General features: G+C 45.3%; 1 protein-coding gene across 4 annotated transcripts in view; it reads left to right on the plus strand.

Moving 5' to 3' along the window:
• The first annotated feature begins 855 nt into the window (after positions 1–855).
• The window catches only part of LOC138566737 (protein FAM98A-like), a 702,281-nt gene continuing 678,850 nt past the window's right edge, over positions 856–24,286 (plus strand). Inside the window, exon 1 of one of the 4 annotated variants that reach the window (XM_069644365.1) lies at positions 856–1,051. In XM_069644365.1, the coding sequence (XP_069500466.1) occupies positions 1,008–1,051 (44 nt within the window). In that variant the 5' untranslated portion in view covers positions 856–1,007. The remainder of the gene's footprint in view (positions 1,052–24,286) is intronic. The other 3 variants (XM_069644366.1, XM_069644368.1, XM_069644364.1) reach the window with 3 other exon arrangements.

Genomic DNA, 24,286 nt, shown 5'->3' on the forward strand with positions numbered 1-24,286 from the left:
GCTGGAGCACCTATGAACAGTGTTCACCAACTGAAGAAAAAGTGGCCCGTTACACTTTCAACCAAGAGCAACATTGTTGAACAAATAGATCACGCACCAGCAATAAGCGCTTTTGCGTCATCAACATCTAGTAGAGTGTCCTTTATTTAGAGAATGAATCAATGAACATAACCATGGGAAATTAAAACGTGTTCCTTCTTCAATATTTATGCATATGTTGTCTACATACAAGTCAATATAACGGTATTGAAATTTCAAGAATGATTTTGAAGTGGAATGCCCAGTACATAGCATAAGAGGAGTAGGGAGTAAGTAGCAAGGAGCGGGGAGCGGCGGAGGCGTATTCTGATGCGTCACCCTCGGAGCAATAGCAACTGCCCTGGAAACGCGTAAAGCGAAACCATTTTAATAAATTGTCTAGCCTCCCACGGAGTCATTGTTAAAAATACAACCCGAACCAACAGGGTGCAGATGAAACACCGGAGAGGTAGAAAGGAAGTGATTTGGTCGGGCCAATATGCCCACCCATAGGCATTGGGTAGGCATTGGCAAGTAGCTCGGGCAACATTCAAACTACACCTATGAACGTCCCGCTCCCGCTCCTCCTTTTCAGGCGTTCCCACTGGGTCAAATCCATATTTCTAAAACTAAAAGAGCGGCAGCTAACCTTAACTTGGCTAACAGGTGTTCTTCCTGCGAGAACGGAGGAGCAAAGCGATTAGACCAGCACACGTGCGACGCGTTACGCAACTTCTGCCGTGGCACTTGACTGACGTATGTTTACATTCACGAACGTTGACAGCTAACAAGGCGCTCATTTTTTAGACAACTAGCGAAGCGGAAGTTGGCAGTAGACTACTGTTGCGCTAAACATAGAAGAAAGACACGTCACCGAAAGAAAAGAAAGACACGGTAGAACTCCGTGTAAATGATTGTGGTCAGAGTTCACCGTTTCCTAACTGGAAACACAAGGCCGCCTTTTTTTAAAATCGTATATCGGAGAAGCAATGGAGTGTGAAGCACTGCTACGGGACTTGTTGATGCCCCTTGGGTAAGTGTGCTTACACTTTAGAATTCACCTCCACAGCTAACGAGTCCCCATCCTCTCCATCAAAGAACTCATACGTCTTCATGGGACGGCTATATTCCATTGGGTTATCCACAAATACACACCCATCCTCGCCATTCGCTAATCTCTAAACGTCCGCCCCTACACCCAACGAAATTCACTCGTGCATGCCCAAATAGAGTGTGGGAGGGATCAATCGGTTTTCATATGAATGCGAAAATTACATAAAATAAACTAACTGCCACTTTCGATGCATAAACGTACTGGAAACCGTCGTAATGGTCAATCATAATAGAATCAAGTTCGGTTTTGTGGCGAATCTGTTACCCCATAGCCGCGCTGCTAACATTGGACAAGCAAAAACCCCGAGCTGTATGCGGCTTCCGCATGGGCGGTACCAGGCATTGGCTTGGGAGGGTTTGAAGCAGCAGACACACAGCCCTCTTACGCCCAGCCTGGGGCTCTCACAGCAAGAATACTGATTTTCCAGACTAACGTTATAGAAAGTCAAGAGTCTATTATAGACAAGGAGGGGGCGGATTATGCTTTCTCTCTTTACTTCTATCTGGAGCAGCATGTAACCATTATAAAACTCATAAACGAATATTACACTCAAAAACTAAATTTTTCCAAAAAAGTCCTTGGGTGTATTCCATTCTTCCTATGTCCACGAAAAAACCACGTGACTCTTCTTTGTCTCCAACTTTAACTTTGCGCCCCAACCGTTAAACCATAGCTCTCAACCATTTGTCTCGCAAAGGCGGGTGAAATCACCCAATTTTGTTTTTGGCGGGTGAGACGCCCATTGGAATGAATGGGCGTGCAGGAGGCTTGGCGGGTGAGTCAGCCCTTTGCAAGGCTGGTGACACCCGCCAAAAGCGGGTGAGTTGAGAGCTGTGGTTAAACGCTGTCTTATTCTCAACTTCTTGTTCCTCCTCATGTTCCTGCATTCTTCACCTCTGCTCCTGAAAATAATCCAAACAGTCTGAGTCCAGCTATAGTAGGGTGGGTAAACGTTACATCACCTTTAATCTGCACCATTGTCAAACAATATAACATTTCCATCTAACGATTGCTTGGGTGGGATAATCCTTTGCGTCTGTGTCTTTAATAGAATCTTGACTTTCTATAACGTTTAGTATGGAAAATCAGTATTCTATGTCAAGACAGGAGGCTCGGATTATGCTTGTTTAAAGCTTACCTACCACCAACGCCGACCTCTCCTCAGTTGGTCTGAAATAAAATTGTTTAAATGTTGACTCCTCAGACCAGTCTACTGCCCTTAGGATATCCTCCAACCTAGCTCCTGCGTTAAAGGCCTTAGATGCCAGAGCTCCCTTAACAGAATACGCCCCCATACATGACCGTGACAATACCAGGCTGCAGCATGCACCATTTAACCCATTTCTCTAGCGTTTCTCCTGCAACCTCTTTGAATGGTTTCCTCAGTGCTATAGACATTTGGGACACACCTGTGGGCCTAAGCGGGCTCGTCATTTCTTTATATTTCGCTAGACACCGTAATGGGCATAATTTAGGCTGGTCCGGAAAAGCTGAGTATGAGACCGTTTTAATACCCGTCTTAGTTCTCTTGCTAATGTGAAAAGTGACCCGCGAGGGGTTAAACAACTTCCTATCAAACTCCATAGCTCTCACGTCTGACACTCTTGCAGGATATGAGGTAGAGCAGTGTGGTGAGCTTTGCTGATATTGCCTTCCTTGTCAAGCTGTAATTTTCTGGCCAGTTGTTAAACATATTGAGGACTATATTCACATCCCATGTCCAGGTATACTTTGGTAAAGGTGTTCAGTATTCTCACCCCTCTAAGGAGTCTACATACAAGTGGATGTTCTCCCACAACCATGCTCTCTATTTTCGGGTGGCCGGCCAATATGGCTGATCTACACGTGTTTACAGTTATATAAGCCTTCCCTTGTGCTGCCAAAGCTGCAAAAAAATTCACAATCTGTGTGACATCTGCTCCATTGGGATGTATATGTCGTTCCACGCACCAGCTAGTCCACCTGTCCCAGGCCAATCTGTAGGCCTTTCTGGTACTCGGAGCCCATGCTTCCTCAATAAATTTTGCAGCATCTCCCGAAAGTCCTGGCTTCTGCCAGGCATTCCAGAAATCGACCACGCGATCAGTCTCAACTCTCCTTCCTGGTTCAGTGAGTGAGATTCTCCCACTGGTTTCATAACCAGTTCCCTGAACTGTGGTAACACTAACAGGTTCTCAATTGACAATTCCAGAAGTTCTGGGAACCACACCTGACTCCTCCAGTCCGGTGTTATTAGAATTATCGTTATCTGCTGTCTCCTGACCTGCGCTATTGTCCTCAGAATCCTAGCGAATGGGGAAAAGGCATATTCTTTGTCCGGCCCCCACGCTTGCAAGAATGCTATCTGTTGCCACTGCTGCTGTATCGGACCTCGAGCTGAAAAATCGCTCCAGCTGAATTCTGGATGCAAACAGATTTGTTCTGCATGGACCTCTCCGTATCATCAAGGATTCGAAAACCGCCTTGTCCAATAGCTAGTCGCCGTCGACTCTCAGATGTCTTGAGTTCCAGTCTATTACATTCTGCAGATCTGGGAGATATTCTGCTGTGAGTCTGATCTTTTTTTCCAGGCACATGTGCCAGTAATCCCTCGCCAGCTCTGCTAACATCCGGATTTCATTCCGTCTGGTCTGTTTATGTAACATACTGCTAAGACGTTGTCCATTTTTAACAGTAGGCAACAGTTCACCCTGTCTTGGGTCCAGCATCTCACCGCAAAGTACCCTGCCAGTGTCTCCAGATATTTGATGGGTTGCTCTAGTTCCTTTCCTAACCACCTGCCTTCTGTTGTCATCTCTCCACAACGGGCTCCCAAGCGTCATCGGCTGGTGTCCGACTCTATGATGAGGTCTGGGGACGAGCCAAATATCGCTCTCCTGTTCCAGGCCTCCATATGTTTGAGCCACCACCACAGTTCTGTCCTCGCCTCAGTGGAGATCGTCACCCTCTGTTCCTACGATAATCCCTTTCTCAGGTGATGGATCTTCAGTCGTTGCAGGGCCCTGTAATGCAGTGGCCCCGGGAAGATCGCTTGAATGGATGAAGCTAGTCTTCCCACCAGTCTGGCTAACTCTGAGTGACAAGTCTCCCATAGCTATTATTGAGCTGCTCTCTTTCTTGATCGCATTTAGTTTGGCCATCGGTAAACTGAGCATGGCAGTCTTCATGTCCACTACAAAACCTAGGAATTCGATTGTCTGCACCTGTACTAACACAGATTTCTTCCAGTTTACCAGAAACCCCAGATCCTGTAATAACTGGGTTGTCTTCTCTGCTTGATCTAGAAGTCTTTTTGACCCTGTTAGGGAGAATTCTCTTTTCAGTGTTAATTCCCTTCTACCTTAGAGACCCCCATCTCTTTTGCGGGACTTTAGAATTTTTGATTTTTATCCTGGAGTGAGTGAGCCCTTTTTCACACTCTCTCATGCGTTTTTCTTTGATTTAAACACTGTGTTTCTTTTGGTTTTGGAGTCTGACAAACTCCATAGGCTAGGCATCATCTTTTTATATTATGACACACAGCACCCTCAGTGCAGTGTCACAGAGAAGTCCTTTGAATTTCTCAAAGGTTTAAATACCTACTCTTGGATAAACGACTGTTTCCAAGTACAGTTAAGTGAAATTGACTTTGCTTACCTTTTTCTCTTTGTAGATCCAGCACACACTATCTTACATAGAGTGCTGGAGGGGTTACTTAGTATCCCCTTTGTTTACCTTCTCATGTAACATTTTTGTTACCCTTACTACAATTAATGGCCGGTGGCAGTGGTTTAATTTTCCTACCATTGTGCGTTTTTACCGCAGGCTGAATCCTCAGTTGCAGTATTGCACCCATGGGTGCCCATTTTGTCAAAATGGCCTGGTCTTCTTTTTTTGCCATTTCTTGTTTGTAAGGGCCGTCTTGAGATTTACTCTGTGCGCCAAACCAGGTTTGTCCCCTTTGTTCGTTTTGTCTTTGGCAGGATTCACTGGTGAAGCCCGCCTCTGGCTCCAACGTGTCTGGCAGGTCATGAAGCAAGGGAAGTTCCCGAAACTCCCTGTGCTTAGTCTCCTTGGTTACAGGAATGCACCCAAAGGTGATTGGCCGGCTGGCTGTCCTTGGAGGACAGCCACCCTGCTGTGTGAGTGACAGCTAGGCTTCGAAAGAATGGGAGAGAATTGCATAAAAGGCAAGGTCTTTTGCAAGGAAGGCAGAGTCCACCACTGGACGAAGGAACCGAAGAAGAAACTGTAAGAGAAGCTTGCTGCACCCTCTAGGACCGTTGGTTTGCCCGGTGAATCCCTGCTGCAGTGTTGAAGCTCGGAATTGCTAATCGACTAGAGAAGCCCGGAAAGGACGAATTCTCCCCTTGGTTTGGTGGTACCAACTGACCCTAGACGAACTTGACTGGAAAACCTCTCCCTGCTGGCTGTGCTTCTTTGCTGCTGCTGGAACCGGGTGCCAGGGGACAGGAACACCCAAATCGGGTGCATCTTTTTCAAGCCAGACACGAGCTCCAGGAAGATCCTGTGGACTCCCTCGAAGCAGGACTAACCAAGACTGAGCCACCTCAACAGAGTGCTGGACCCCAGAAGCAAGGAAATTCCACAATGTGTAGAACCACAGTGGTGCTATTTGCGAGTAGCTGAAACCGCGAAGTGCCGGTGATCTGAAATGTGCCCATTGCTGCTGCCAGTCTTCAAACCGTAGTGCAGGAGTCCCCAGACGTCCTCCCTCTTGTCCCCACAACTGAGGCCCAGGAACAACAGGATCTGCAGAACTACAATAGGAACAGTAGCCAGCTGGAACCTTTTCTTCTGACTCGAGGTACTGTGTAACTAGGGGTACTTACCTCTTGTGTGTATCTTGCTTGCTCTCACTGGAGACTTGCATTTGCTGCCCTTTTCAGAGTTGCTTGCAGCTTTGCACTTCACAAGCCTCCCAGCTTGTGGCCCAACAGTGATTTTACAACAAAACTCTCTTTAACATTGTGCAAGACTTTTGCCCTATCTCCAAGAAGTGCCTCAGCTCCCCTATACTGCCCAAGTGACATTGGTTGGCCTGGCTCCCTGCAGACTCCTCTTACCCTCTGACTTTGTGTTTATCTGTCCCTCAAAAGTCATACATACTTTACTTGTATAACTGGGAAAGGGTTAACCTATATTTCAGTGGGGAATTGTAAAGTGCTTACCTGTTTTGAGAATCTTGTTAACCATTGTTTCCTACCATAACCTTTTCCTTTGCCACAACTCCAGTATTGCATTTAAGTGTAAAAAAAGTGATATATCAATGTCCACATTGTCCTAGCAATTGAAGTTACTTGAGGGGAGGGGAGGGGGAGGGGCAGGGGGATGGGGAGTGGGGGGGAGGGTGTGTGTGTGTGTGTGTGTGTGTGTGTGTCATTCCAAAAGGGTTTCTACTTACTTATTTGAACTGAAGGAGTGTATGTTATTGTTGCCAATTACCATTTCTAAAGAGGCTTATTTTAAAACTGACTGTTAAATTAATAAATCATTATTCTATCAAGAAACCTTGAAGTCTAAGTGTTATTTGAATACCTGTCACTGTGAATCTCTGTTATATATCTACAGCTCACATTGACCCCTCTTGAGATAAGCCTGGCTGCTCCGTCACTCTGCCAACTTGTGTAGTACAGGCATATACCAAAGGTTGGGTTACCTATTGCCAAGAGGACAAGGCTGATGTAGTCTCCCACAGGGTTACTACTGTTAAGGATTTCAATTGGACGACACACCTTGGTCTCAGCCTAAACTGTAGTGCACTATTGGAATGCTTTCTCTTTATTTTCTAAAAATTCAATTTGAAATGGCACACAACCTTTTTTTAAATACCCCGGGTCACAATGGACCATGAACCAGGCCGGTTGGTGAGAATGCAAAATTAATTTATTTTTAAAATTCAAAGGTATCACACAATTTTGATATTGGGCTTCAATCACCAATGGAGTGATAATTACAATGAAAACAACTGAATTACACTTGGTTAACCTTCTACAAGAACATACCCAAAGCACAAATGAATAGGAGCATTTTTTCAATTAGGATAGATAGTACCCAAGTTAAGGTTTCCCCCTGCAATGTTCCCTCAACCCACAATTAACCGAATTCTAGTAGTCGGGGATATGAGGCAGCAAAGAGAATCAAAATCTGACCTTCCCTCACAAAATAAGAAGCAAAAAAAGATTTGAAAGATTTGAAACCCTTTGCAATGGCCTAAAATGACCTCTGGAAATTGACAAATAAATAATGAATGTGTGGTTAAATCTTTGAGGTAAATATGATTTCTCAAAATAGCAGTAATGTATAAACTCTAGCAATCACAAGGCCAGGTATCAACAAAGGCATACAGTTCAAAAGCAAGTTGAAAGTAAGAACAAGATGCAGCCAAATTCACACATGGAAAAGTTGCAGCTACACTTTTTTCAGTTTTAAATGTCAACATTTCTTTTTTTTTTAAACAGGTGAAATATACAAAATGGAAATGTGTTTTTGGGCAGGGTGATAGATGCACATCACAGGGATAATAGAAAAGTGAAAGGAGGGCTATAGCTGAAGAACTGGATGAGATTTGCAAGATAAAAGGAGGGTCAGTTTTGGTCAAATAAAGCTGTTAAACATGAGAAAATCGGTTTTGAAAGGAAGGAAAAGTTTCACTTCAACTAGATTATTCAGACTAAATTGTTAAAGAAAGAATGGTACGATCCCAGGTTAATTGGCAACTTAAACCTTTCACCCCGTGTTCAGATCTATGTGGGAATTAATTTAAATTATTCCAAATATTGCTAAGGAGTTACAAGATGAGGTGAATGAAAAAATTGCGCTAAGACTAGAAAAACAAGGACAGGGTGACCAGAAAATTCTAACAGTTTTGGACAAGTTACCAGGGTATGGATAGGATTACTTAGGGAGTAGAACAAAGACAAAATATCAAGATGGGGTAGTCTATGGATTGCTATGGAGGGGAAATACAATCCGCTCTTGGATTTGGGATTGGTAACAGCCAACCAGGTTCTGGACTCCAAGGCTCGGGTCACCAGATAGTGGGCTCTCCTGGCAAAAGATGGCTGGGCAAAGGTCTGGTCACGGCATCAGCGGGATGGAGCAGGCAAGCAGGCGGCACTGGAGAATCCCAAAACGGGCTCAGCTATCTTTCCCCTTTCTCCCTGTAGTTAGTGGGATTTTGTTATGGGTTTCTTTTTTTTTTGGATTTCTGGATCAAGGCTTTGTTGGGATAGGGCCAGCAATGCTTTGGCCTGGTAGTAATAGGATCAGCTATGTTTTGGCCTTGCAGCAGAGTCTGGAATCTTGCAAAGCTGGATCTGGAATGTTAGGATACACAGGCGCTGGAAATTCCGGAGAGAGAGTGTAGAGTTCTGTCAGCCACCCTTATTTATAAGGAATGGTGACATCATAGAATTATATGGTGGGGCAGGCTTAAGCTAGGCACGCCTCTAACAACTGGATTGGCCAGGGGTGATTGTTACCGCCTTACTGTCAGCTGGTTGGATTCTTAAGAGACATGACATCAGCTTTATGATGTGGGTTTACTCTGTCCAGAACCTTCCACACTACAGTTGTGGCATTTGAACAAATTACATAGGCAGATTACATATTTTATGCAGAGCATTGCAGTCCAATTCCCAGGTCTGTGTGACATTATTTCGCCCTTTTAATAGTTTTTTACTATTTTTGGTGGGAAATATATTACTTAAAATGCTATAACTTAATCCATACCCATGTATAATCATTGGGCATGTCAGAATTGAATTTCACATGGGCATCATGTACACTGTCCTCAGAATATCCCATTTTCTGCCATTTCTGTTCCCAATATGGCAGTGAAAGCTACAGCGTCTTAAATTAAAGCCACCAAAATTACATTAAAACTTTAACTTTTTACATTCCTGCGAAATCCTGTTGCAGAGATTTTATTAATAATATAGTCTTTTGAAACAAATGGTCTGCCTTTGTCCTCCAAATATGGTCATGTACTTCCAGGCTGCTCTTGATTTGGCTTTGAAGCGTTCAGTAAAAATTGCGAGGACGTGTGACTAACAATTTCGCACTTATGTAAGAGGCCTCTGCCCAGACAAATGTCTGACGAGCGTGTGACCTTTCTTTGGCTTGGTCCATTCAAAGTTTTTAAAGGTGGAAATTACCAGGTAGGTGTCCTGGATCTCTCTTGTGGCTTCTGTTGAGGGTAGGGCACTGCTGTTGTCAGCCAAATGTCCCTTGAGCCATGGCAGAAACCTGTTTGGGCTGATTTTTAGAAGGCAGCCCCTGTCTTAATTTCTTGATTTTATTTGATTTTGTTCTGGATCAAAAGCAAGCCTGTTGAATAAAAACATCCCATCTGTATTTCCCAGCAAAACCCCTTTACATTGCTAGGCCAGGGCAGGTTTTTATTCAACATGATACTTTTAAAACAGGCATTTATTTTTTTTGGTTTGCAAAAGCCCATTTTGACTCGTGGTGAATGCTGCAGGGATTTCTCTTTTAAAAGGTTTGCTCTTCCATCTGACTACCCAATATTGGTCTGCAGCCCCAGCCATTTTCTTTTATACAGCAGTTTGTTCAAGACACAGGTTCATTGAAATTGACATAGGCCCAGAGAGCCAAGGCATCTTTGAAATATTTATTTTTGACATTTTTGTAGCCCCAAAGTAAAGTGTTTTCCTGTGTAGCTGAAAGTAAAGCTTCCTTTTGATTTCTCAGATTTGGCTGACGCAGCCTGTCATTCAGAAATAATGTTCTTTTCTGATGGAGCAAAATATGAATATGGATGGGCATGGCAGTGTCTCACTGATGGAAGTAGTGTGATGAAGAACCTGACCTGAACTACAGTTTCCAAGGGCGTTCAACCTACCAGCGCTTTGAGGTCATATCCAATGATACATAAGGCGCTATATGAATACCAAGTAACATAACCTAACAGGAAAAGATTATCAGAGCAGTATTATTTTAAATGTAAAATATTTCCCTTTTTCAGTGGGAAACACTGGGCTTGCAGCAAAGCAGCGCTACTTTTTCACCCCGCTTCTTTAGTACACACAAGAGCACACCCTGGCGGCTTTTCTCAGGGAGCTCCCTGCTCCGTCTTGCCCAATGGCGCTTGGCAAAACAGTGCAGCCTTCCTTTTGCAGCTGCAAAACGCAGTTTTAACGCGGGGAATGATGCTCCCAGGAGCCAGCGCAGCCATTTTGCTGTTGACTGCAGAAGCGCATCTTGGTTATGGATGAAAGTTCTGCTGAGTGGGTAAATATGTCCCACGAATCCCCCCCGACTATTCCTCGATTCCTTATCGAGGAAGAGTAGGGCAAAGTGGGATTCATCCATGGGGCAAAGTGGGGTTCATCAGGTGGAGTCCTTCCATCATGGAGCGGAACACCACGATCCTCGTTGTTTCTCCATGGATTGTGGAGCGACACCCACAGTTTTCTCTCAGGTCTTTCTTTATGGTGTAGAGCGACGCCCCCAGCTTTTCCTTTGCGCATTCCTTTCCCGGTCCCAGGGGAGGTCCTCCTTGGTTATGAATGGCCAGAACCAGTATGAATCTAGTGAATAAATAAGAACCGGTTACTACATTTTCCCACTGATTGCCTTCCGGAAAGTTGACAGCAGTGACAGCAGTGGGACACACATACATCACGATTATTACAGTATGAAGACAAGACATAATCCTTCCCAAGACAAAGATAATTATTGACGTTCAGTATAATTTTTGGTGATATAAAAGAAAATATACTCCCTGTTAGATGCATATACTTATGAACCTACCTGTTGCTTTCTATTCTTTTTTGGGTTCTCATTCTCCAGATGCCTCCTCTATTTGATTTTCTCTGGGCTCCTCAATTAGCAGAAATGTGTGCCTAGGGTGATCACTCCTTAGCTGATTTAATATGGACCCATTTCTTTTCTGTCAGTTCTCCTTTGGGAATGCAGATTCTGTAGGCGACAGGTGAAATCTTTTCTACAATTTCAAAAGGTCCACGCCAGCTTGGTAAAAATGCCTGCTCCTTCGTCTGGTTCCTTTGGAAATTGTACAAGTAGACACGGTCTCCTACTTGATATTCCTTTTTGTTGGTTTTTAATTCATATTGAGTCTTCATCCCCGATGCAGATTCTTCCAGATTCCACTGAGCGTACGCAAACGCATGTTGAAGGTGTTTTTAGATTCTCAACATACTCATGAGTTGTGGAGGCGTTTATCAGTGTCTGTTCTTGTGTTCTATAGAGCAGATGCTGAGCTAGAACCATCCTTCGTCCAGTCATCAGCTCAAATGGAGACATCTTGGTCGCAGAAGAAGGTGTAGATCTGATGGGCATTATGACAAGCGATAATCGGATGTCCCAGGGTCTGACTCGATCCTTTGGGACAGGCCACAACTCGAGAAGATGTGGTTGATCATCAGGGCAGCTGCTGTTTCTGCCTTACAATTTGAGGCCGGGAGACATTCCACCCATTTGGTAAACCAGCATGTTACAGTTAACATGTACTTGTTCCCCCCTAGAGGAGCGAATCACAAGCCTGATGAAATCTACTTGCAAATCTCACCAAGGCAGTGTCATCCCCCTCTTCTGGAGGGGAGCTCGATGTGTGAGTGATGTTGGCTGAAATTGTGCACACATAAGACGCCCCTTCAAGTATTGGTCGAGGTCCTGCCCCATGTGTGGCCAGTATGCAACCTCCTGCAAGATTTCTAATTAGTATCAGGCTTCGGAACGATGTAAGGACCACCCACTGGTCACAGCCAGAGATGGATCTCCTTACCAACAAACCGTCTTGGATTCTGAAAATTTTGGGACACTTCATCAACACTCTGAGGTCCTCTTTCCCAATGTAATCAGTTTCCGACAGAGGAAAGTTCTCAGGGTCCTCAATGTTCTCAGGGTCCTCAATGTGTTGGTAACACTTTCCAATAATCGGATCCCCTTTTTGTGCCGTGATTAAGTCACCATCTGGGGTCTCCTTACTCCACTTGGTAGTTGAGTTCATTGTGAGCATTTGTCTGGGACGTAGTGATAGCAGTGACCTGGATTTCCCCCAACAGGGACTCTATCTCAAGGAGATCCCCCTGGATGGCTCCAGTTTTGGCCAGTTGATCAGCTAGGTCGTTTCCAGTTTTGTCTGGCCCCTCTATTCTGGAATGACCCTTGATCTTCTTCAGTAGATGGTCATCCCAGTGGGGGAGACCAGACCATCAATATTTTGGATTAACTTGCCATGTTTAAGCGGTTTGTTGTTAGCACATAGCATGTCTCTGGTTTTCCAATTAACCAGGTGCTCCACGAACCCGTTCCGGACATAATCTGAATCGGTGATTATGACCAGTTTGTGGAGTTGGTGTTGGATGGTAGTGAGGATGACTTGCTGAACTGCTATCAACTCCGCCACCTGACTAATGTGGGGACCGATTTTGTACCCAGCGGAGGGTTGCGGGGCATCCTTTACCCAGGCATTCCCAATGCCGGCCACCCGTTCCTTTTCCCCGTTGTTGTCAAACATGGTAGGAGCACCCGTCCACATAAACTGTGGGCATTCCCTTGCACTTCTCTTCTTCATATACTTTGTGCAGGGAATTCAGGTACGCCTACATGGTGTCCTGGATTTTAAGAATTTCGTCCTCGAGACAGTTTTCTCTGGCACAATCATGCAAGTCAGCCAGACCTTGTGCGAGGCGACTCTTCTTGTTTTGGCCATATCTGACCTCAGCAGGAAAGCCTTGCATTGACAGAATCCAGGAAGTATTTCTGGATTTACTCACATTTCCGGCCCGGATTCTCTCACTTTGGAGGTATTGCAAAGGCTGGTGTGGAGTCTCCACTATGATGTGATTCCTGGATGAACGGGTGGTAATTTTTCAATGCCCACACCGTTTCCAGGAGTGCCTTCTCACAATCGTCCTTTTGGAAGGACAGTTTTGCGCCGGCAACCCTCAACTGAATCACAACATAACCTATTTCCGCTATGTGTTCTTCCACAGTTGAGCTTTTTATCAGGACATCATCCACATAGGCCAAGTCGGGCCTGGCCTTATATAGGGAGATGTTGAATTTGTTGCCGGAGTTTATGTATCCGAAGGGAGTCCGGGTCCACGTGTACTGCTGCCCCCGAAGGTAAAGGTCAGCTTGTATTGGTCCTCCCTACTGACGGGCACGGTCCAGTACCTATTTGTCAGGTCAATGGCAGTGCATACCTTTGACCCCTGGATCTGGGCCAGTCCTTGGTCAATATATGGGAGAGGCCAGCGGGACATATGGACCCCTTTATTTAGCTCCCTAAGGTCAGCACAGAGTCTCCACTGGCCACTTGGTTTTAAAATCCCCAGCACCAGATTATTAAAGGTGCTGTGGTCTGGATAAATTATCCCACGTGACTCAAGGTTTTTGATGATTTCCGTCAGGGACTATGGATGCGAGAGGCAAACGATATTGCTTCACAAACACAGGAGTCATTCCAGGATCCATGGGAATTGTAGTATGGATTTGAGTGCGACCACAGTTGTACGAGTCCACCGCAAAGAGATCTTGAAAATCTAACAAAACCTGTTTACACTTTTGCTTTTGCTCCGGAGTCTCACAGGCATCAGCTAGGTTGACCCGCTATTCAACCATTTGCCTGAAGCCTCGAAAGACTTCTGGCTTTGCTATCTCAGCGGCCTCCTCCAGCTGGGTGGAGAGGTCTCTGGTTAGAGTATTGACTTGGACAGAGGGTTTCAGGTAGGAGAGGCAGTCATTGTGGACCTGGAATATCACCTCATCCTACCTGATGTCACAAGTCACCTCTTCCTCCCCGTAAGGGCAGGAAGAGTACACCAGGAAATTCCCCCCCTTGCCGGGTGAAGATGCTGTCTGGTGGTAAGTCATTGTCACTGTCCCTGTCAAAACAGTCATTGGGGATTGGTCCTATCATTTCATTTCCTAGATCCATGGAAAAATGTTAGTCATCAACTGCCATTCCAATAATGGTGCCTGCGCCCAGAGTGATGCTCCTGAGGTCACTGTTATCCACCGCTATTGGAATGGTGTTGCGTTCTCCATTGACTAATGGGGTTGGGTTTAACCCCAACCCCTGCTGTTGGATATGGGCATTGAGGTGTACATATGCAGAGATGGGCATTGAGGTGTAGTAGACCTCTGGAGTCACGACTATTAGCGGGTGTTTCACTTTGTGTCGCCCAATTCTATTTCCAAATCCGCAGTCCCCTCAACAGGAATTTAATTCCTGTTGAAGTTCTGGAGTTGTCCAAGAGGCGGGGTGAGAGAGATCTGGTATCTCTCCCTGCTTCTTGAATTTATCTGATCAAAGACCCTTTTTTGACAGAATAGTGGCTTGGGACCCAGTGTCAACCAGTGCTGAAATTGGAGGTTGCCCTTGCACTTGAACGGGGACATAAAGTCTCCCCTCTTTCCTCTCAAGTGGGCAAAGGTAATGTGCATTTTGGGAAAGCTCGGTGGTCAATTTCTTTATTTTGGACTCTGCCACAGTGGCATTATGGACTATTTTCTGTGTCAGAGTCAGGGTATCTCTAATACAAATTTGACATCCTGAAATAGTGGAGATTTTGGAGTCCCCTCTTTCCCCTAGCTCTGTGCTGCCCCCGCTTACCGGGTGGCAGTCACTACAACCAATTTGTGGCGAAGATCCCTCCATTACTTTTTTCTTCTCAGGATGACCATTCTGGGGTTCAGGGATGGGTGGCTCTGCATCAGTCCCCACACCCACCGAGTCTTCATTTAGATCTTTTGGGACCCATTTTTCTTTGGGAGGAATGCCCCCACCCCTGAAGGAGAAGATCATTTCCCCAGAATCCTCCAAGGATTCTTCCCCTTCAAACTGGAGGACACTTACTTCCTCCACAAAATGGGTGTTTTTACTGTCTTTACTTCTCCTACCCCACCCTCTGTTCCCTGGGTTGCAGATTTTCAGGGGGAAGAGATTTTTGTTCCAGTTCCTGGGTGTCCAGGGGCTTTTCATGGGTGAGGAAGGAAGCTTCCTGTAGGGCTTTACACCCCTTCCCCTCTGTGCCTCCTCCTCGGGAACTGGTGATTTGTCGGGGTTCTCTCCCCGTCATTGTTCTGGGGTACCAGACCCTTGGTTTGTGGGGTTCTGAGCCGCCATGTTCATCTGAGGGTTCTGTAGAGCCCTCAACATGCGACCCAGATTCTGTGTGAGGTTCTGGGCCTGGCGCTTCAGTTGGGACACCCGTTCAGGCTGGTACGGGGTCTCTGTTCATATCTAGGTGGTTCATGGGAAGGGTAACTATCCCTTCTCCCGGATAGCCTGGATATTGTTGATTTTGGTAACCATTCACCCTTGGCACCCCCTCTCCCGAATTGGGGTGTCTGGGCTCCTGAAACCGGGGAAAGAAAGGAGGGATGCCCTGCAGATTGATTTTTTGAGGATACTGGGGAAAGAAACTTAACCCAGGATTTTGAGATTATTGCCCTCCTTGGAGAAGTTAGGAGGGAAGTTTCATGGGGCAGTAGTTACCTGATTGGATCCCCCCCTTGGGCTGGGGGAGTCTATACATACCCCAAGATCGGTCAGTTGCCTTTGTATCTGGGACTTATATAATCGGGAGAATTAGGGGTCCCATTGGTGGGATTGCCTCTCTGACCGCCACCTGTTTGTGATTGGCCTGAAGGCCGTCTTGGCCTCTGGTTTTGCTGGATTGGGATTGGTGCATTTTAGGCTCCCCCATCTCTAGGTCCAAAATGGGGGCAACATTCACCTCCACCACCTTAGCAGCAGCAGGGGTGTTGGGTGGCTTGGAGTTTTTAACCAGATTTTTATTTTCTGCAGATCTCTGGACTTCATATATCCGGGTAGCCTGCTCTATTACCCAGTCCAGAGATCTTTTATCATGGAAGTCCCTCACCAGCCGGGTCATGATATATTTTGGGAGCTCATTAAAGTAGGTAGTGACAAATTCTCTGCTGTCCGTGTGCGCACCCTCCTAGTGGTTTGGGCAAAGGCACATTTTAATTCCTGCACAAACTCTTGTGGGGCCTGTTCTTCTCCACATTGTAGATTGTAGGCTGCTTTGCGAGCCTCTTGGGGGTTTCTATGGGTGGAAAAGTGCTTCAAGATGGCCGTCTTGTAGGTGGACCATCTTGAATGTTTTTGGTCTTGCAGTCCAGCAAAGGAGCTGGAGTATTCTGGAGAGAATGTCCATTTGGCATAATTTATACAGTTCTGCTTTCTTTTATGTGAAATGTGTCCTTCATTTGTTCATAGAGTTCCAAGTGCTCCCAGACAGAATATTTTGCGTTTTTATTGTACAATATCAAGAAATTCCTGGTGGCCTTGATCTGCTTAATGGGTTCTTTCTTTTTTTTTCTCCAAAACTTTATTTATAACTTTACGACCATACAGAAGCAATAAAACTTAATACAATATCTCAAATGCACAACATTGAAATAATCTTTAAGAAGCAACAGAGAAAAACAGAATTCAAGGAGGAAGACCAGAGAAAGAAATACAATGGAAGAATAGAGTAAAAACAAAAACAAAGCAAAACAAGAACCCTAGAACACGATTAACTATTCAAACATAAAGATCGTTAAATGTACCCCATATCCTCCCATATTTATCAAGCTGATCTTTTGCTTTAAATGATATTTTCTCACTCCTTGACAAAACGGGCAAGCTCTGCAGCCAATCGTCGATATTAGGAGAAGTATCACTTTTCCAAAATTTCAAGTTTAGCTTCTTGGCTAACAAAAAGGTTCTATATATCCAAAACATTTTACTTGCACTCAACCCAATATTTAAGGGCAGTAAACCTAACACAGCAATAAGTGGATCTATGTGTATAGAGAGATCCAGAACCAACTCCATTCTCTGAAAGACACCTTCCCAGAATAATTGTAATTTACCACATAATCACAACATATGGAGCGTAGTGCCCACCTCCCGTTTGCAATTCCAACATAAGTCCCCATTACACAGTTTACTCATTCTCATCTTCCATGGCGACCAATATAAATGATTATTAATCCTTTGCTGTGTGTATCTGAAATCTAAATCTACTTTATATGTTTCTGGACCTGTACATATGCGGCTCCAATCAATATCCGAAAATGAGCAATTTAGATCTAGATCCCAATTCCCTATACCACATTGTGATGGTAACTTAGATGCAGAGGGTGTAACCAATTTATACAGAGTAGATGCAGACAAGGGCACAGTCCTTGAAAGAACAAAAATTGTAGGAGAAGCATACATGGTAGCATTCAACGGCGAAAAAAGCCCAACAAAAAGTTCCAGCAGAATATTATATCGACAAATTTCAGATGCTTTAAGCTTACACTTAAAGTGAAGAAACCCAAAATCAAGCATACTCTGACCATCATAAACCTGCCCAATCTTCCAGATACCAGCTCTCTGCCACAAGATCCATGACAAGACACAGTTAATTTTTGTTTCACAGCCTGGTTTTTCCATAAACTGGAGTCTCTAATCTCAATACATTTACGCCATTCCTTCACAACATACTTTACAAAAGGTGGAGTAGTACTAACAGGCCATCTTTTATCCATAAACAAAAGAACAGGAGAAATGGATTCCTCCTCTATTTTAATCCAACCTGCACAAGTACTGCGATCAGACATCAACCAACGATGCAACGCGCGTAGCGTAAATGCAGAGTGATACCTCTTTATGTCAGGATAAACAAAGCCACCCAGCTTCACTGATTTATAAAGAACATCTTTCGGGACTCTTGCTCTATACTCTTTCCCCCACACAAACTTATTCAAGGATTTATAAATGCTACCTAATACATTATTTGAAAGCGGCAGGGGGAGCATGCTAAAAACATATAAACATTTTGGAAAAAGGGACATCTTAACTACATCAGGACCAAAAGGTCATCTGCATACAAAAGTACCTTGGACACATACTCCCTAAATGGAATACCCATTATATTAGGATGATTCCTAAGCATAATGGCAAGAGGTTCAATAAATAAGTGAAACAATAGTGGAGATAAAGGTCAACCTTGCCTAGTTCCATTTAAAATCTGAAAGCACTCAGAACGGCTACCATTAACAATTACCGCAGCTTTTGCATCTCCATATAAGGCTCCAAAAAGTCTTAAGAAAAACTAGCCCACAATTTATCTTACGCAAAACCTGACGCAGTAAAACCCAACTTACTCTGTCAAAGGCTTTCTCAGCATCTATACTTCCTGCTGCATACGCATCCACAGAATTTCTCTTTAGATAGATTACATCAAGCAACTCTCGCAAATTATCACTACTATCCCTACCACTCACAAAACCAGTTTGATTTTTGTGAACTAACTTTGGAAGCAGGCCGTTTAATCTTCTTTTTGGTTTATCTGCCTTCTTTTGCCGCGTCACCCGAGTCCATTGGCCCTCAGAGGCGCTGCTATTTGAGGTACCCTCATGATCATTGAAGGCAAGCGTCCCCAACCAGCACGATCCTCCCCGCAATGAGAGACAATGACGGACTCTCCCAAGTCGGGAATAAAGCCAAGACAGAGTGCGGGTGAGCTTAAGTGGGAGTTTATCAATCAGAATAGGGCATGCAAAGAACTCTGCAAACTCCGAGAGCGCTCTGTCTGACAATAGCAAAGACAGGCGTATATATTTACAAAAAACGTCATAAGAACCTACATACTATAGGGGGCATAAGTTCGATGGGATTGGGTGGCGATGACTAACTATAGGTGCTGCTGCGATGCGGTTGGCTTTGGCTGGAAGACGTCACTGGTCAGCCTCGTGGGTTGGGCTGGGCCTGGCAGGTTGGCTGAGTTCATCCGGGCGGTGTTGTTTTGCCATCGCGGCCAGTGTCAGAGATCAATGTCGTTTCCTGACTTATTTGCCCTAGGCCATGCACACCGCAGTCATTCAGTCATTACAATATTATCTTCTTTAGTAAATCTTCCAATAGGTTATTCTACAGGTTAATGCAACACAGGAGGAATGCACCTTGTGAGGGGTCTGATGGTCATTCGTCATGGGCAAGGTTACCAGTGTTCTGTTGACCGGAGCCATAGGTTGAGGGGCTAAGCTTCAGGGCATGGGACGGGCGGTGCATGCCTCCCTGTCTTGTTAGATGTGGTTATAAATGTGCCGCTGTGTGTTGCCACAGTGTTGGGTGTCCTGATTGCACAGGGCCATAAGTCTAAGATGATCCGGTGGGTTGTGGGGTTTACGAGGGGGCGCCTTTGGAAGTGTGTGTTCAGGCAGAGGTTTACTGCTGTGCTGTAAATAATGCAGTTGGCGGGCCGCGGCCTTGGGTGCTGCAGAGGGGGCTACAAATCTTTGAAGCGGCTCCAGTCTGGTTGGGGGAGGTGGAGCAGCGCGGCGCGGGCCTCTGCTCTCATGTTTGGCAGTCTTCGCAGGGTGGGAGGGGGAATGGCCTTGCACAAATTCACAAAGGTATCTTCCTCATGTGTTGCCGGCTTTTAGAGGTGAAAACATCACAATCATTTGAACACTTTATAATATTTGTTTGAATCACTTGAAAACATACATTTCACTTTGTTGGATGTGTCTCAATTATATCCAGTCCGAACACCTTATTCGTACACTATGTTTTAACAATTACAGTATTTAGTTATATGCATATACATTTGCAGTAAGTGAGGTAGTATTAAGGTTGGTGGAGTACATAGAAAATGACCCGCCACTGTATGTGACAGTGGCGGCACATAAGGGGCTTAGACATACACGCATGACAAGTGCATTCTCGCACATCCTTCACATGAGCCCTCTGCATGGTTACATTCGTCTTCTTGTGTACTCTAGCAGCATTAGTTCAGTTATGGCGCGGGATCGCGGGGTGTATGGTTTTCAATGATACATATAGAGAATACTCCCCCGGGATGCTTTTATCATTTGCACACCGCTGCAGGGGTGTGGGTTCTTCATAGCTGGTGTCATGTTAACATGCGTTTCTTACAATCCTTACACAATTTTACAGGTTTCTTTAGTAGAAGTAGTTTTATGGAAAGGATACACGTATTAAAAGTAGTTTTTGACATTCGTATTTGGGTGTTTTTTCTGCTTTCATCGGATGACCATTCTACAGATCTCCCCATCACCCAGGCCTCGCTGACCGGGTCATGCTGGGAGCAGTGATACACTGTGGACGGTGAAATGTTACAGTATTAGTATCTTATGCTAGTTCATGTCCGTCTTGTTCGTGGGAACGGGCTCACAGCGGATCTGCCAGGGTGCTGTGGCGACAGGGATAATTGAAACTCTCCGAGAGTGGGGGCCGCGCTACAGTGCGCTGAGCTCACACCATCTTTGATAGACAAAATGGTTTCTGGGCCTAGCTAAATTCAATACATGTGGGCAATGTCTTCAGCAGGTGAACCCTCCACCACCTGGGCCCGGGTGGTCTGAGGGGACGCCCAATGAGCCACGGCCCTCACCTGGGGAGGGGATGCAGGCAAGGAGGGTCTTTTGGACCACTCCTCCCCTACATTTCCCCCCTTTCGTTACTTAAGTAACGAATACTTTAAGTCCTCCAGCCTTCTACATTCTTCTTCGTCCATCACTGCCTCATCCCATGCAGGTGTGCCTTTTATGGGCATCCATGCTCTGCACACCCCCCGTAAGCTCTCCCCTCTTCTGGCATATTCATCTGGGGTACAAGTCAGGTAGATACATCCGCCAAATCTACCCACACCTCCTGGTACCATTCTAATACACGGGGCTCTCTGATGGTGGTGTGCCATAATTTGTCTATGATATCCTTATCATGATACCTAGGCACTAGTTGATACCTTGGTGTGTCATCAGTTCCAGTTTGTACCTGCACTTCCTGCATAGTTTGCATTGTCCCACGGGTGTTGCCCATTGTCACCATCATCATTGCACCATTAGGTACTGTGTTAGCACAACATCGAAGACCCACCTGGCACAGGCAAAAGATTAAAAGAAGGAACACCACAGCTGGCATCAAAAATTTCACAGTTGTTCCAAGCCATGGGGGGACCCAGGAGAAGATGTTATCGAACCACGTACTGTCTTCTGCTCCACCTTCCATTTTCATTTTTTCTCCCAGGGTGTGTACTGCTTCGATCACGTGGGAAAGGGAGCCGTTTTCTGCGTCTTCGGAAGGTACGAAAGTGCAGCAGGCACTTCCAATTTTTCGGCAAACACCTCCATCCATCGCCGTCAACAGGTCCAAGACATACCTGTTTTGCATTGTCATCAGTCGTAAAGCCCTTAGTTCCACTTTTATTACGTTGAACCCTTCTTCAGTGTCATTGGCCAGCTGAATCAATTTCCAACGTGTTATCTGGAGCCATTTTGCGTTTGCCCTTGCTTGGACACTTGAGATGAGTGAGGCAAAGAATGTTTCTGCTGAGCTGAACAATCGATATCTGTCTGGGATCTGAGCCGCCAGTTCTGATGATGCCGTTGATATGTAGTTTGATGCTCATTTGTTACGGATCAGCACCTCTCCCTTGCTTCCGGAAGACAGGACATACATTTGTGACTCTGCAGTCGGCTGGGCTGCGCTCTGTTGTATGCGTTCCTGTGCCTTTTTGCTCCCATCGATGTGGCTTTCTGGTATTACCATTAGGGCTGAGTGCAGGGTGGCCATTGAGCAGCTGCCACTCCATGACGGGGGAAGGTGCAGGTATTCCTGGTTACCGCATACCCAGTACGTGTCCATCAGGGCCGCTGTCCCTTTTCTCAGATCTGGGATGGTGAGGGTCTTGTTACAGTTCTTGTTTGTTCCCATGGAGGTCTTCCCCTCTCCTTTAAAACATAGTTCATAGTCTATTTCGTTCTGCAGTTTGAAGGGTTTCTCAATGGCGGTCACCCAAGTTAGTTTTGAAATGTGTTCCTTCCATACTGGTGTGCATGTTTCTTCTATCCATTGCAATTTCTCCGGTGCCACGCCTCTTAGTGCTTCAGCTTTACACATTACTTCTTCATCCTTCCACTTGTTGTCCGAAAAAAGTGTCCCTTGTATTACAAAAAATGGTTCCTCCAGACATACCACCCCTGCCGTCTTCGGGTAGCAAGTTTTCTCTTTCTGCAGCATTCTGAAAGTAACTCCATGTGCCTGGAAGGTGTTCTTAATCCTGCATAACGTGAGATGAAGGAGACATTGGGCATCTAAAATTGGCAACTCTCTGGGTAGCAATACTTTGGGTGTACCTGAAGCATGAGGAATGAGGGAGCAGACATAACAGCCCTCGTTTGTTGTTTGTTTAGCTGTAGCACTCATATCTGCATACCATTTATTTGTCTGGTGGGGGTGTCGTGGGTCTTCCATTTTATCGAGTCCTAACCCATAGTGCTCATCATACCTCCTTCCCCCTGCGTCTCTTTTTCGTCTGTTGTTCTTGTTCCTCATGTATTTCCCAGCCTCCTGGGCGAGGGACAAAATAGACCCCCCTTTCTCATTCCCGCCCCCCTTGGCCCACTCATCATACAAGATATTGTGTGCTGCTTGCATTTTTTCCTTTTCGTCCCTGACGTTATCTTGCAGGTTGTTTTTTAATATGGGGGCAGGTTGGCTGGGGGCAGGTTGGCTGGTGGGGGTATCATACAACCACGATATGGCAGACGGGTTTTGATCATTTAAACTGCGAGCATTATAATTAGATATCTTTGGTGGAGACACTGTGTTGTTTTGCATTCCACCCTGCGGCTCTTTCTTTTCTGAGATGACAGCATTGGATGGTGTAGTATAGTAACCCCATACAAGTTTAGTTCCGTCCCATACCAGAAAATCACCTTCCCTCGTATTGGCACTTGCAGTTGCATTGGTCCCAGTAGTGCTGTTAATCCCTCCCCCCTCGTTCATCTCGATAGAGATGAACGCTACAAACCAGTATGTAACCAGGCCAAACATTATTATAAAAAACAACGTAATGCACACAGATGGTCCACACTCATACGAATATCTGCATCTCTCATTTAGTAATTCTCTCATTCTACTAATTCTATCCGTTGCAGGCTGCCCGTTAGATGCCATGGTAGTTCCTGTTCGAGATATAAAAGTGCATTAAGTGCATGCATGTAAACATTTTGCTGGCACCATCAGTGCCAATATATATATTGACGGGGAATGGAAGCAGGTAGGGTTGCAGGGAAGGGTATTCACAGACAAGGGTGTAAACACGTCATAATTTGATCACTTCATTAATTACATATAAGTCCACAGGATAAAAAGAAAAACATTTTTTTTTTCTTTTTTTTTTCAGTAACATCTTAAAAAGAATGCAAGTATACTTATCAGTCATTTTCCCATTCAGGTCCAGTACTACCACACATACACAAGTCCATTTTCAGACACTCTGCTCAGTTGCATCGTTTGCTGTTGTCTGTGCCTCCTCATCTACCTCCTCTTGCACATTACTATATGCTTTTCGTACATCTGTTAAGTGTACCCAGTATTTTAGGCCCTTCACTTTTACTGCCGTGGGCGTGCAGAACACTACCTCGTACGGGCCATGGAACCGTGGTGCATTCCATCGACGCACAAAACTCCTGACATAAATCAATTCGCCCGGCATCAGCTGTAGCTGTTGCTCAGGCTCCGTGACAGACCCTGTTATGTTTCCCTCCTCTCTCGTGAAGGGTGGAGAGAGCTGCTTTGATATTGCGCGCGCTGCCCTTGTCAATTTCTTCAAATAGTCTGTGAACTCATCCCCCAATATCGCAGTGCTTCTGTGTGCATCTGAGTGTTCGCGCAGTGGAGAGTGTGCTGTGCACATTCGTCTCCCAGTCACGATCTCGTGCGGGGACAAATGGTGGTCTTTGCTTGGCTGATTCCTCAGCTCAAATAGCGCAAGGGGCAGACAGTAAATCCAATTCTTTTTCAGTGAGAAGCATAGTTTTGATAACCTGCCCTTTAACAGTCCGTTCATCTTTTCCACTACGCCATTACTTTGAGGATGATAAATCGAACACAACTTGTGTTTTATTCCCAATAATGTAGTTGTCAGCTTCCGATTCTACCACTGGTGTAATACCCTTCTTTCTCTCTTCAACCTCCTCACCTGTGGAGTCGAAATCCTCTTCAGCTGGACTGAGTGCTCGATGCGCCGTATAATCCTTTTCCTTTTTTCTAGGTTGAGAGTGTCTCCCACAAGAGGAAGCCACAGTGAGAGCGTGTAGATGCGCCCTGACCGTGTCCCCCTCCCG

The sequence above is a fragment of the Ambystoma mexicanum genome, chromosome 2p (genome assembly GCF_040938575.1).
Source record: "Ambystoma mexicanum isolate Mex_15411 chromosome 2p, UKY_AmexF1_1, whole genome shotgun sequence".
In the NCBI taxonomy this organism is placed as follows: Eukaryota; Metazoa; Chordata; class Amphibia; order Caudata; family Ambystomatidae; genus Ambystoma; species Ambystoma mexicanum.